The sequence below is a fragment of the Anolis carolinensis genome, chromosome 4, assembly GCF_035594765.1.
Source record: "Anolis carolinensis isolate JA03-04 chromosome 4, rAnoCar3.1.pri, whole genome shotgun sequence".
Taxonomy (NCBI): domain Eukaryota; kingdom Metazoa; phylum Chordata; class Lepidosauria; order Squamata; family Dactyloidae; genus Anolis; species Anolis carolinensis.
Genome location: NC_085844.1, coordinates 220,488,932 through 220,503,238, shown reverse-complemented (window position 1 = coordinate 220,503,238; position 14,307 = coordinate 220,488,932). Strand labels below are relative to the sequence as shown.

The following is a 14,307-nucleotide window of genomic DNA, read 5'->3' as shown; positions in this document are numbered from 1 at the left end:
AAGATTCTAAATGGGTTATATAGCTGTGTGGAAGGGCCTTGAGTCTACACTGCCATATAATCCAGTTCAAATCCTAAGTGAGGCCTAACTGTGGCTATCCCCTGGGCTGAGTAGGTTGCTAGGAGACCAAGTGGGTGGAGCTTAGCCTTCAAACTGGCAGCAATTGGATAAAAACTATTATTACTCTCCCTCTAATTAGGACTTTATTTTTCTTTTCTTTTTGTTGTATCAACCTACAGCCGTGAATGATGGGTTGTGTTGTCAAATTTCGAAGTTGGGGGGCCTGTAGTTTTGTTGTTTTGTCCGCTGCCCTGATGCCATCACTCTTTTATATATATAGATTAAAATAGAGAAAAATATGGCCTGAAATAGTTCTTGTTGTTGGTGCTGTTGTTGTCTGGGGAAACAAAACATTCTAAGTTTGAAAGGAAACACATCTGTGGTTTGCTTCGCCTATGAATTATCGACTGAGTCATACAGAAGATGTTTACATGCCACAGTATGCCTGTTGACTGATTTGTTGTTGTATGTTTCCTTTACTTTTCTGTATTCCCCGTACTGGAATAGGCAACTGCAGTGATATGAGATCCTTAATTTTGATTCCATGGGATCTGTTGCAACTCTCATAATCCTGTAAATGTTTCTGTGGTGGAAACTGTGTGTTTTATTCAAATCAGAAAGTGACATGGGACTTCATCACATGGGGGGAAAGCCCCATCCTAGGATGTTGCCAAGATGCAGCCAGGACGGAGCCAGCTGGAGCCCATCACATGATGCAGGGCTACTTCTGGCTGAGCTCTGTTCCACCTCTATGCATGCTTCATCACCCATGTTCTCATAGACTGACTTGGGGACAGCACAGGACAAAGCTGGGGGCAGATGGAAAACGGTGTATGATGGTAAAGGGCAAGTGCAGGGGCCTGTGCAGTGGATTTCGCTGCTGCCTGACAGATTCCCCTGCCCCCTGGCTTATGGATCTCCATGTGATGAGATCATTGGATTTTTAAAAGATTCCCCCCACCTCTCCAAGTTTTCACAGGCCTGGGCTGTGGCGCAAGCTGGTGAGCAGCCAGCTGCAGCCGGCTGAGACCAATCACTCTGACCAAGAGGTCATGAGTTTGGGGCCAGCTCGGAGCCTGCGTTTGTCTTTGTCTTTGTTCTATATCAAGGCATTGAATGTTTGCCTTATATGTGTAATGTGATCCGCCCTGAGTCCCCTTCGGGGTGAGAAGGGCGGAATATAAATACTGTAAATAAATAAATAAATAAATAAATAAATAAATAAATAAATAAATAAATACTACAGCAAATGCCTTACTTTACTTAAGATGACAGTACCCTATTCTGGCGTATTTTTGTTATCTTGCATTAAAAAAGATAATACCCTGTGAAGGACAGTGAAGGGGCATCTGAAGTTTCATAAAAATAGGCACCACCATTGGGTTTTTATACACATCTATCTCTTGAGAATCATATTTCATGCATCTGTTGAACTTTTCTTGTTTCTTCCAGTGCTGTTATCTAAAACATTCATTTTGCTGTAGTTAACCAGCTTCCTGATAAATAAGACAAAGAATAGTAAAGCATAAACTACTGTGACTTAAGTTTTTCTCCATCAGCCATCCTCTCTCAATCTCTCTAAGGTGCTTGACATCAATCCACACTTCCCCAGTCCATTTAGAAAAAGGAGGTTTCAGTATCAGTTAACAAATAAAAATATAGGATTTCAAGTGCTTTTAATTTCTGCTTGCAAGGAGGGGTACCACGACATTTAGTGGGGCACTTAGGATGCTCCTCCTTCTCCTTATTTGTGAATTAGAGCACCTTGAAGCAACAAAAAGAGTTTACAAATGCTTCTATTGGGACCCAGCATTTTAAATCTTTAATAAAAGTATGCTACATCTATCTGAAGCAGCATTAAGTCTGGTTCTCAAAGGCACCATAGAGGAATCAAACATATGAGCAGCTTTCACAACTATTGAGGCATCACCATGGGGGATGCTGATGTCCTTCCTTTGCCCCTCCTAGAGTCTGGATAACTGAAGACAGTGGCATCAGCAATAGGTCATCTTTAGTTTTGACTGCTCACAACTCTCTGGTGGTGCTGCAGTGGCACACATACAAATTCATTATTTTATTCTGTTTTTGTTTTATTACTTTGGTCACTTTGTTGCCAGCTTCACTACAGTTTAGTGGTGGACATTAGAATACTTCACTCATGGCTTGACATTTTATATCATTATACCACTTTCTTGAATAATTAATGTAGGTCTCAAATCAAAAGTAGCATTTAGTGTATAAATTATATGAAATATGAGTTAGATTGTGGTTAATGTAATTCTGATGGTGTGACATGCTTTTGATCAGCTTTTGCATTTGTTCCAGGACACCAGAAGGACCATAGTCTTGCATATGAATCTGCCTACACTGGAAAAAAAATCAGGGAAGACTCTTATCTCAGTTTGCCCCATTTACAGTTGGGTCTGATGAGAACATAGGAGGATGCCTTATTGATGGCTTCTAGATTCTAAAACTGACCTCCTAGAGAGGCCAGGCTTTTTCCCTTATTGTCTTTCCATTGTCAGCTGAATACTTTTTTTTATTCCAAGTGGTTTTAGATGTTTGTCAATATGAAAGAAAGGCTTCCTAAAGTATGTTGTATTTTTTAAAAAATAAATATGTTATAAATTGCTATTAAATAATTGTACAAACATATACATTCCATTTTTGCATAAATTTCTGCATTTTATTTTATATTTAATTTAAAGTTATATACCAGTTTCAACTTCTGTCAGCCATATGGAGTCCTGGTTTTGAAAAAGATGGTAGATGTATAGGCAGATATCTTAGTGTGAACAATTGATGCTGTATTATGTGAATATGCATAGAAGTAGTGGTGAGCACAATTTTATTTATTTCTGTTCATTTACTTAAATAATGACATCCTGCCCCAACCATTCCTATGATGGGTATAATGTCCCAAATACTGAAAAATATAAACATACAACAGTTTAAAACCATTGAAGATTGTTTAAAGCAAGAATGGAGACTTAAAATATGCATCTTTGGATATATTTGCATAAAATACCAGGTTTTTGTGGACTGTTCTATCAGTTGCATAGAATGTTATGTTAATAAGCAAATATTTGCAAATGTCATCAAATGAGAACTGTATATGGAGGAAAAGAAATTTCAAAAATAACTATGATTGTTTTAACTGAGGTTGATTGACAAGCGGACATTGGTAGGTGACAAAGACAACTTGGTATCGATAATCAATTCACACATGTAAAATGTGGGGAAAGTTTTGTTCAGAACTAGTGTAAGAGGAAAAGCAGGAGAAAAGGAGACCTGTAGATGAACTTTATGAGTGAGTGGTTACAATCAAAAGGGCCAGTAGAAATAGATGTAGGAGAATTGCAGACATTGAAAACTTCCTAAGTGGTGGTAATTAACCGAACAAAAGTTGGGTGGTAGTTATGCAAGCATTTCTGAATAGATGTACCAATTTATACATACATATAGTGAAATAAAAAGCTTTTGTCCCTATTCAAGACACAGGAGAAGAGTTGGAGCTCTTCCATGAATCATTATCTTACTGTTTCCTGTTACAGTTTGTCCTTTGAGGTCACAGACAGTGTGTCCTGAGAGACTGAAGTGTTTCCACAGTACTTTTTTGAATTTGCCACTTCTGAGATAAGATATATGTCCATTTATTCTTTAAAAAAACAGAATCTTGTTGATGTAAAATATTATAACTGGCAAATTATGACATATTTCACACAGAGAAATGGGCAAGTGTATGAACCCCTGATGTTGCTGAAAACATTATTTTGCTTCATAATGCTCTTGGCATCTGAATGTACCAAAGGGTCCCATTATTTCTGTCATTAAAAGGCACCCTGTTCTTTTATTTGTTTGTTTGTTGTGTATTTTGGAGAAGAATATGGCATGCAGCCATAGAAAGAGACAGTGATTGATTTCAACATGTGGATTAGATGTCCAAATTTTCTTGCTTGCTTTAGCTGTCACTACATTGTTCCCAGTACTAATGTTGGCAAGGCATTGCTAGAAATGTTTTAGGCCTGTCTTTCTGCCACAACAATCTCGTGAAAGCAACCAGAATGATGGGTTACCGACTCTTCCCAGTTCTTCCATCGATCTCTCCTGTCTAACAAGACAAAGAAACAGCTTGTATAGACAGCTGAGGGAAGCATATATGAATACCCTGATGAGAAGTGAAGTGGCTTGCACTGATACTTTTATCTTTGTCAAATGGGTGACTAGTGTCAAGACTCAAAAATGTCTGCTTGCTGCTGCATTGGTGCTGAAACTGAGATATTTAGGACTAGCAGTGAAAATAAGGCACTCTGCATCTGGATTCTATTAAATTACTTTAATTTTATTGAGTCTGTCTTTGTTATAAATGTGTATATGTTACTACTGGCATTAAATGTTTGCCACTGGAACATTTTTGCTGGAAGCTGTCCTGAGTCCCCTTGGGGAGATAGGGTGGGCTGTAAATAAAGCCGCCGCTGCCGCCTCTGCCTCCGCCGCCTCCTCCTCCTCCTCCTCTATTAAAAGTGAATTGCTTAAATATGAAATGTTGACACATGAGAACACTGAGACATTAAATAGTGGCAGACAGGACAGTCAGAATAATCATACGACCTCACCACACAGCTGATCTACAGAGCCATACATACACTGTCCATCATACAATGCAGACTGACTTCTGATGGGGCTCAGTTGGTGAACTGGGGTGCAAGTATTGTAGGATGCTTGGCCCAGAATACAGGAGACCTTCTATGTTCCATAAGGAATCACAGCGTGGGGGGAAGCCGTGCGACAACACTTCCCCACGTGTGATGGGGAAGTGTTGCTGCCAGCGAGATGGGATGCAGGGCTTTGGGATTGCCCCTCTGCCCCACTTATTTGCTTTGGGGGCTGGTGAATTGATCCGGGAGACCTCATCAATGTGGTGAGGTCCATAGTTACCTTGTTCCCCAGTTTATAATGACAGAGGTCTACTATAGGCTGGTACCATTTTTCCCCAAAATAAGACAGAGTCTTATATTAATTTTTGCTCCAAAAATGTTTTAGGGCTTATTTTCAGGTGATGTCTTATTTTTCCAAAATTACTTTTATGAAGAGTAACTAGGACTTATTTTTGAAGTAGGGCTTCTATTTCAAGCATCCTCAAAAATCCTAAAAAACAATGCTTGGTCTTATTTTCCAAGAAACAGGGTATCTGCTGAAGTTTGGTTTCAGCACACACACCCCCACACACACACAAACATCATAGTAAGGTAAAGGTTTTCCTCTGACAATAAGTACAGTCGTGACTGACTCTGGGGATTGGTGCTCATCCCCATTTCTAAGCCAAAGAGCCGGCGTTGTCCGTAGGCACCTCCAAGGTCATGTGGCTGGCATGACTGCATGGTGCGCCGTTACCTTCCCACCCGAGCAGTACCTATTGATTTACTCACATTTGCATGTTTTTGAACTGCTAGGTTGGCAGGAGCTGAGGCTAACAGCGGGCGCTCATTCCGCTCCCAGGATTTGAACCTGGCACCTTTTGGTCCGCAAGTTCAGCAGCTCAGCGCTTTTAACCCCCACAAACATCATATATAACAAAATTAATGGATACTTAAATAAGAGAGATCATTTTATCATAACATTGTACACTGTATATCATTATATATAGTGTTGTAATAAAATGATTGCCCTTATTTAAAATGACAAAATTAACATTTTGGGTATTTTTTTATTAAAAATATTTTCAAGCCATGGATGGTTGAATTTGTGAATGCTGAATCCATAAGTACAGAAAATCACTGTATTTAAAATAACTCTAATTCCCATTTCCCCTATGCAGTATGATTCTACTATGGCTCCCCCCACCCCACCCCACCCCTCTCTCTCTCAACATAATAAGTAATATATTGAAGTGAATAGTGCATTTGTGGGTCATTCTTTATAATGTAGAGAAGACAGATTTTTCAGGTTTACAAAATGTTCCCACAGCTGTAATTTGTTTTTTGTTTTTTTTGCTCTCCCTCTCTCAACAGTTCTTTAGTTTCAAAATTATATAATAAAAACAAGGGTCAATATCAATATAGTAATACCTTAATATGTTAAGTATTATGTGTTCATCATTGATAGTCAGCAGTGTTGAGAAAATATTGCTCGGGTTTCTGTCCCCCTCTTTTTGCTGGTTGTGAGGGTGCTCTGTCCTGACATCAGAACATGTGACAGGCAGCAGTCAAGGTACTCAGAGAGAGCTCCGAGACTGGTGGTGGTGGGCTGACAGCAGTGGCAACCTAGGGATGAGGCACTGTGGGGAGATGTCCACCTGGACCCATTCCAGGCCCAATATACTTCAGAGCTTCCTGCAAATTTTGCAGTGCCCCCTGCTTTTCCTAAGTGGAACAAAGTGGTGTAAACCTCACAAAAACAGGATACCCACCAGAGGTTGCTGGTCAACTTGTAGTCATGCATTTGCAATGAATCCAGGTGTGTTTTTTTTGCCAGTGCCTTAGAGTTGGAAAAGATTGCAAGGGGCATCACATTCAACCTTCTTCCATGCAGGAATGCAAAATTGAAAAATGCCCATCCAACCTCTGTTGAAAGACCTCCAGAGATCCCACCACTCTCCTAGGTGGTCTATTTCACTGTCAAATAGCTTCTAAGTTATTTCTAAAAGTTATTTCTAATGTGTAGGTGGAAGCTCTTTCTTTGTCATTTGAATCCATTGGTTCACTTTTTAGTCTGAAGAATAGCAGGAAGCAAGCTTACTCCATAATCTACCTGACAGATATTTCAGAATGTCTGTCATTCAAAATATGTAATCAAAATTTCCTGATATAATTCATTAGTGCTTTTTGATTAGTCCATATTTAGACTAGCAATTTGCTCATTTTGTTCACCCCTTCAGGCATGGAAAGTACTAAATGTTTTCTCATCATTGAGCAAGATTCAGAATTTTGTACATCTTAAATTTTTTAAACTCAAATTATGGTTTTATGCACAAAATTACCTTTGTGATTTGGGGGGGGGGGGAGGGAGTGGGGGGTAAAGAAGCCCTGACATGAGAACAATCTTGTGTGTATGACCAATGTGTTGAGACTCCCGTTCTCATCAAGGACAAATTAAAAGTGTGAATATTCTTTAAACTAAATTATTTAACTTATTCAAGTATTTGGCCTACATGACATAAACCATGGAAGGATACAGCAAATAATGAAACCTGAATTGTTCACTGTTTGCCTGTGTTCTGGTTTTCAAGCTGTAATTAATCTTTTGAAATCAAATATTTCATCTCCATTCCATCTCTAGTTTAGTTCGGTTTTGCTTTTAATTTGAACTCTGCCTGGCTCATTAACACTGTACCTTTTTTACTGGTTCATGAAAAATTGTTCTCTTGGTATGTAACTTTTGCTTTGCTGTCTTGATTACTGTTTTAGTGAACCTTTATTTTTATCCCCTTTTAGTGTTTACCAACTTGTTGTGAAAGAAGAAAGACCACAAAAGTCACGAAGAGCTGCAGACATTATTGAATGTTTCTCTGTCCCTGTGAGCTTCAGAAATGCTTCAAGTCTTGACTCTCCACATTACTTTGCTGCTGAGCTGAAACCAGTGAACCTTCCTATCACACAGCCCTTCACAGTGGGAGACAACAGAACATACAATGGCTATTGGAATGCTCCACTTTCACCATTGAAAAGCTACAGCATTTACTTTCAGGCTCTCAGTAAAGCAAATGGGGTAAGTGTGAAAGATGTGGTAGCCTTCTAGCCCTCTGTTGTAATTGAGATCTGAGCCTAGGGAGAACATCAGTTCCTTTCAGGAACACATCTTTTTTTTTAAAAAAAATCTGGGTCCTGAAATTCTACCTCCCATTTTTCAATGACATCTGAACTATTTGAGGAACAGTTCATTTTAAGACAATTTTTGCAGAGGTTCAGTGGGCTAAATAGTTGCTTCTGGTCCTATCAACGGATAGGATTTAAGTTTGTACATACTTATGCAAGCTAAATGTATAGGAATTAAATGAATCATAGATTTGTGAATATAAATATTGTGTTTGAGGTGGTGTTCAAAGTGCTGGAAAAATTAATGGGATCTTTTGTAGCAAGTTACCACAGAAACCAATCTGATCTGCACTGCTCTAATATGCAAGAAGAAACATAGTTAAAAGGCAAGGATGTGTTTTTATAATGCTATGTGAACAGAAGGGGTCAGAGTAGTATAGATGTGGGAATAGATGATGCGATATATATATATATATATATATATATATATATATATATATATATATATATAGAATGAATGAAAAGGCATTTTTGTCTCTAAGGTGGGGTTTTTTAACTGGGTGTCCAGTTGGTCTGTGGAAAGATGTCAGGGAGTCCATGAACTTGAATTGAAAATAAGCACTTATTACCTTTATTTTATCTGACCTCTTACTGAAATCTAGCATTTCCTTCACTTATAAACATATGCATCCTATATCACGTTACAGTCATTGCATATTTCAAAAAAAATACTTATGCTCATCCATACTTTGAGGTTATGGTAGTTGTTAGACTTGATGCTAGATCACACATTATCACGGTTCTGCTGTTTACAAACTATTGGGCAACATGTTGATAGCAGTCCCCTGTGGAATAGTGGGTTGGGCTCCTGATCTGCAAGCTGCCAGGTTCGAATCCCACCCGGGGAGAGCATGGATGAGCTCCCTCTATCAGCTCCAGCTCCATGCGGGGACATGAGAGAAGCCTCCCACAAGGATGTTAAAACATCAAAACATCCGGGCATCCCCTGGGCAACGTCTTTGCAGATGGCCAATTCTCTCACTCCAGAAGCAACTTGCAGTTTCTCAAGTCACTCCTGACACGAAAAAAAAAACCAAAAAAAAAACATGTTGATGTTGAGTATCCTAAAACTCTTTGCTCCTACATTCTGAGAAGGGTCCCATTGTTTTCACCTCATTGACAAAGGGGAACAAAAACAGTTAAGAACCCCTGCTTTAAGGGATATATATCAATAGAAATTATTAGAAAGGATATATTTTCCACACATTTGCATATCACGCATCTTGGAGAAGGAGGGTAGAGGAACACATTCTCCCCAAAAGCCTTTAAAATTGTGCATATGTTGAATCCTGTTAGTTCATATTATCTGCCATCATTTCTGTACCACCTGTAGGTTGGTACATCCCATTTATTACATGGTCTCCATGGAATCAATGAGAATTAATTATATTTCTCCCACTCCCACAAGTATAATGCTTAGCTTAGGTTTCTGTTTTGTTTTGTTCATTTCTCTTTACACCAAATTCTGACACATTTCGTCTAAGCATCTGGCTTTCAACAAGCTCATGGAGCAAAATTCACACCATTCAAAAACAAGTGCTTTGCAGAACAAAGCCAAAGAATATCCTGTTTCACACATCTTCTGGGGGAAGCAGCACATGATCCAATTCCCCAATGACGGCCTGTAGATCTTAAACTGAAATGAACATCTTATCCTTACACAAATACAAATATAGCATTGTTAAGTTGAAGGGGTGGAAGCTCATGGTGTAATTCAGCTGTAATTTACTACATGTGTTATATTACTGACTATTAATTAAGCTCTTATTCAGTGCAACAATAACCACTAATGGTAGCAGAGAACATGGAAGAGAGCTTTCTGTGTGAGAAAGCAAAGCTGTAACAATACAAAAATCCTACTCTTCTGTTACAAAGTTGGGAGAAAAAAACCCAGAAGTTTTTTGATAGTTGAATACATTTGTTTGAAAATTTTAAGGTGAATCATATAAACAACAGCAACCGTTCCTTTCCAGATAATAATTCAAATTGCAGTACGTAGGCAGAATGTATCAATGACACATAGGGCGCATCCAGATAGCCCCTTAAAATTGAGAGTTTCTGCCTCTTCAAGTAGGGCATCCAGGTTATGAAAACACAAATTCATTTGTCACAGAGCAGAAAAACCCTGCTTTGTAGTGAATTAATTTCATAGGGGGTTTGACCCGCATCATATTGAAAGGTAAGAGTCGAACCCACTATGACCACTGTTTGGACTGCCTCCTCAGAAGTCCTGGGACTTCTGAGGGGGCTGTCTGCACACCCCTTTTGCGTTTTCTGGGCTGAATCAGGCCGGAAAACACAAGAGGGCTCTATTACTGTATATGCATGTATGTGACTAAGTTTCTGTGGGATCACTACTTGTGTAAGTGTGTGTTAAGAGAAAAACACCTGGTCAATTACAACTCATGGTTGAGTAATTGGAACAATCAGGGCTAACAGGCTTGAGCCACTCCCTGAATGGGGTATATCTGGGAAATGTTTGTAATGTCTTTTGGGGGACTTACTGGGGGACTTATTGAATGCTTGCTGAGAGCCTACTATGAAGTTGCATGAATTTAATGCAAGAGACTATGTGAGTTTTTGTTGCTGGAAGTTTTATTATGATTTTTGACTCTGCTACTTAAGAGTAAATTTTGATTTTCTCTTCCATTTTCGTGGCTTGTTTTTCTTTTGCTCATTGTGGATACAACAAAGGACTGGATAAGTCTGGACAGGACTGCACGCAGTTTGTTTTTTCTACAAACCCGTAACAGGCTCAACCCCCCCCCCCCAAAAAAAAGCCTCTAAAATTAAATAAATTACTCGGTTGCCATTAGCATGGTTCCGAAGCTCTCCTGATGCATAGGAATCATGCACCAGGAGAGGGGAAAAGATTTTCCTCCCCTCTTCTCCTGGCACGTGATTTCTATGCACAAGGAGAGCTCCGGTACCATGCTAATGGTGGCCAAGCAAGTTATTTTAGTTTTTAAATACTTTTGAGGAGGTTGGGGAGGGGATCTGAGTGTCTCGCTGCTCTCCTAAAAGGTTCTGAGAAGGTATCTAGATACCCTGCCGCAAAAGCACGGGCTTTTGCGGCTAGTGTGCAGACTTTATCACCTTCTGCATGGAGTTCACCACTGTCTGGAACTACCCATAGATACACATTTTGGCCCCATACAGATTTGCCTTATATGATGTACAAAATTCTATAAAACTTAGTTTGGCAGTCCAGAAAGTTTAGCTACATCTCTTATGAAGTATGGCTTGCTCATTTGCTTGGGGAAGACACAAATGATAACTCTTAGCTAAATTCCAGTTATTGATAAACCCAAATTTGAAACTAGAGAATTTTAGAATTTGGCTGGTTGGTTTTAATTTGAATTATTTTCCAATTATTTCTTTCATTCAAAATGAGGAGCAGCTGACACTGGGCTGGAATACAGTTTCCAGTAATACACTGTTGAATTAATTGGTCTAAGATCCACTATAGTTTAATGGTTGTTATTATCAGAAACATCTTGGCTTACTGAATGATGTCAACATTGCTTATGATAGCAAGGTGAATTCGCCTATTTTTAGTTGTTTCAGGTTCTCACAAGAGTTCTTCAAAAGTCTTTTGAGTACTTCCTAAGAATTTTCTGAAATTTTATCTCTGGGTTCCTATAATATCAAATGTCATCTTCCAATGTTTGTGATCTGATGTACATAATATAAAATTACAGATCATAGAATTGGAAGGAACCTTAAGCTCCATCTCATCTGCCAGTGAAAGAATCCACAGCAAATGTATCCCTGGCAGATGGCTTTCTTCTGTCCAGATATCGTCAATGAAGAAGAGTCCATTCACTGTTGTCAGACAATCCCACTCTAATATGGTTCTTACTATCTGAAAGTTCTTTTATTTTGAATACTTTGGTTTCAGCTGCCATCTGCTGCAGAATTTTGTCTTCCCCACAACAGCCCTTCATGTTGTTGCTGACTATCTTCACAATTGTTCCTCACAGAACCTATGTTCCTAAAAGGACATAGTTCTATTTTGGTTGCCCTGCTTTAGACACAATCAGGTTGTTAATATCTTTCTTATACTACAGTGCCCATAACTGGACACTATCTGACACCGCTGTTTTTAAAGACTTAAAATGACAGAAACATTCTCCCAAACCATATTTTCTCTCATTGGAGTAAGAGTAAGTAGGGTAAGAATTTGTTTGGAGACTTCTGGTTCCTGATCCCCAGGGTACAGTTCTAAATATTCCTAAAGCTTGCACAGACTTGTTTGAGGGGAAAGAAATCATCAGCATCAGTGCCATGAGATGAGAGAATTGTTTTTGAAGTTCCTCTGGCCCATAGAGAAAACATTTGCCATAATGAGGTGCTATTGAAACTGAGAAATATTTTAATCTTTTAAATCTGCTATTAAGATACAGCAAGCTCACTGCAGTGCCATGCTGATGCTTGCAAAATGTATCCATATTAATGAAGCCTTGTTACATACTGTAATCTATGCAATATTTATTACACCAGAGACGTGTATATGGCAATGTAAGAACATAAGTGGGAAAGAAGGCCTGAAGCTTATTACCACCTGACAAAGTAACTTTTCAGAATCACAAAGAGATGTTATGACATGCAAGATGGTTTTGTGACATTAGGGGATGGACTGTGTCATACAATGTGGAGAGGAATTTTGAATACGCCATGAGACAGATTCACCGGAGAAGAGATGAAAAAGACAAGTTTTCTATAGATCCTGAATAAGGATTGGCATCAACCACCATCTCTATATTGGCTGTGGCGGGGAGCGTGTGTCCAAAGCTAATGTCCTGTTTTATTAGATCACTTAGGTTCATACATAATAAACATCCTAGATACCCTTTGATCACTTGTTATACTCTTTTCTTGGTTGCAACAGATAAGCAAATGAAAGTTTGTCAGGTCTGACTTTGCTCAGATTTTTATTTTTCGTGTTTTTTTTATTTCCATATCAAGCTACAAATTATTATGTGCACAGTTTCTCTTTGTGTTTATATAGTTTATTATCATGCACTTTTTCCAAACTATATACATTTTCCTAGGAATGTCAATAATTTATATGCACACTAACTTTTACAACTATTAATTCCTGGCATTTTTTGTAGTGAGTATAGTGCTATGTGCATTGTTTCCTCAAAACACATATTTTTGTGTCTACATTTTTCAAATATGTGTATTTTGAAAATTAAACTTTTATTTTATTTTGGTGGATTGCAAATTTCAGAAAAGTGTAGATTTCAGTGTCTGAATATATTCTTGTGAATGTTGAAAATGCAGATGTGGTAAGTTTGAATTGAACTGTGAACTGAAATAATGTTTCACTCTTGCTTACCAAGAAAAGGCCCATTCATTTTTCTAAATATAAATAGAGATATTTTTGCAAAGGGTTTCTGAGAATAAACTTGCAATGGGTTTGTTGGCTATTTTTTAACCTCTTTCCGTTTTCTTTCTCTTCTTGTTTATTCATGCCCTCCAAGTAATTTCCCTCCAGTTCCTTCCAAAACTAAGAACTGTTTTTCTCAATTTTAATCTGTTTTAATGATCTTCCTGAATCTCAAAAATGATAGGTGGAAATATGTAGCATACTTTTTTGACTAATATTCCTAAGTTGTTGAAAATCCTCTCAGAGTATCTGTGCACGCAACTCATTTTTAGATTTTTGGCAAGTAACTTAAATTTGGGTTTTTTTTCCGGATACCCTTTCAGCACATTTTAATTGGAGAGATACATTATTTATAGGTTTTGGGACTATCCTTAGTCATATATTTTCTCAATTTTGATATATTAATTATGAATACATAATATTAACATATTAATATATTAATATATTGATTTATGAATCTTGTCTTTACTGATTATATATTTTTTGCAAGATGTATACTGTGAAAAGAAGTTTAGAAAGAGTGAGCAATAATTGGGTTTCCCCTTCTGGCCATGCTGGATGGGGAGGGCTATTTGCCCACCCCGATAAATGAGACCAAGTTCTGGAGGCAGGACAAACATATAGGTGGCTGCCCCTCTTAGCACTTAGAATTGGAGCAGCAAATGTTACCCTACCCTACAGCAGTGTGCCAAGGGGTCACTTCAGGGCTGGGTTTTCACAGGGTTTTTTCCACCTACCCTACACTGTTGAGGCTAATGAGTATTTGGCATTAGATGGAGCCATTAAAATAGGCTGTCATGCAGAATATGGGGATACAATTTACATCTCGGTATGCACCTAAGGCACCCCTTTTGGTGAAGGTCAGGAACGTGAACCCCTACCAGTGAGTTCACTCAATCAAGGTGTGGGTGAACAAAAATGGCCTTGGAGCTGCAGGGGAATTTTAATGTCTGAAGTCTCTCAACTTGGGGTTTGAATACTCTATGCAGCTTCCCTAAGCAGTTGCCCTGGTTATGATTCATGGTGAGTTATGCCGGT

At 38.5% G+C, this 14,307-nt stretch overlaps 1 protein-coding gene across 23 annotated transcripts in view; it reads left to right on the top strand.

Annotated features, from left to right (window-relative positions):
• ptprt (protein tyrosine phosphatase receptor type T) overlaps positions 1–14,307 on the top strand; it is an 845,816-nt gene that overhangs the window by 661,819 nt on the left and 169,690 nt on the right. For all 23 annotated transcript variants that reach the window (XM_062979724.1, XM_062979726.1, XM_062979725.1 and 20 more), the window contains exon 12: positions 7,494–7,767. In XM_062979724.1, coding sequence (XP_062835794.1) covers positions 7,494–7,767 — 274 coding nt within the window. The remainder of the gene's footprint in view (positions 1–7,493; positions 7,768–14,307) is intronic.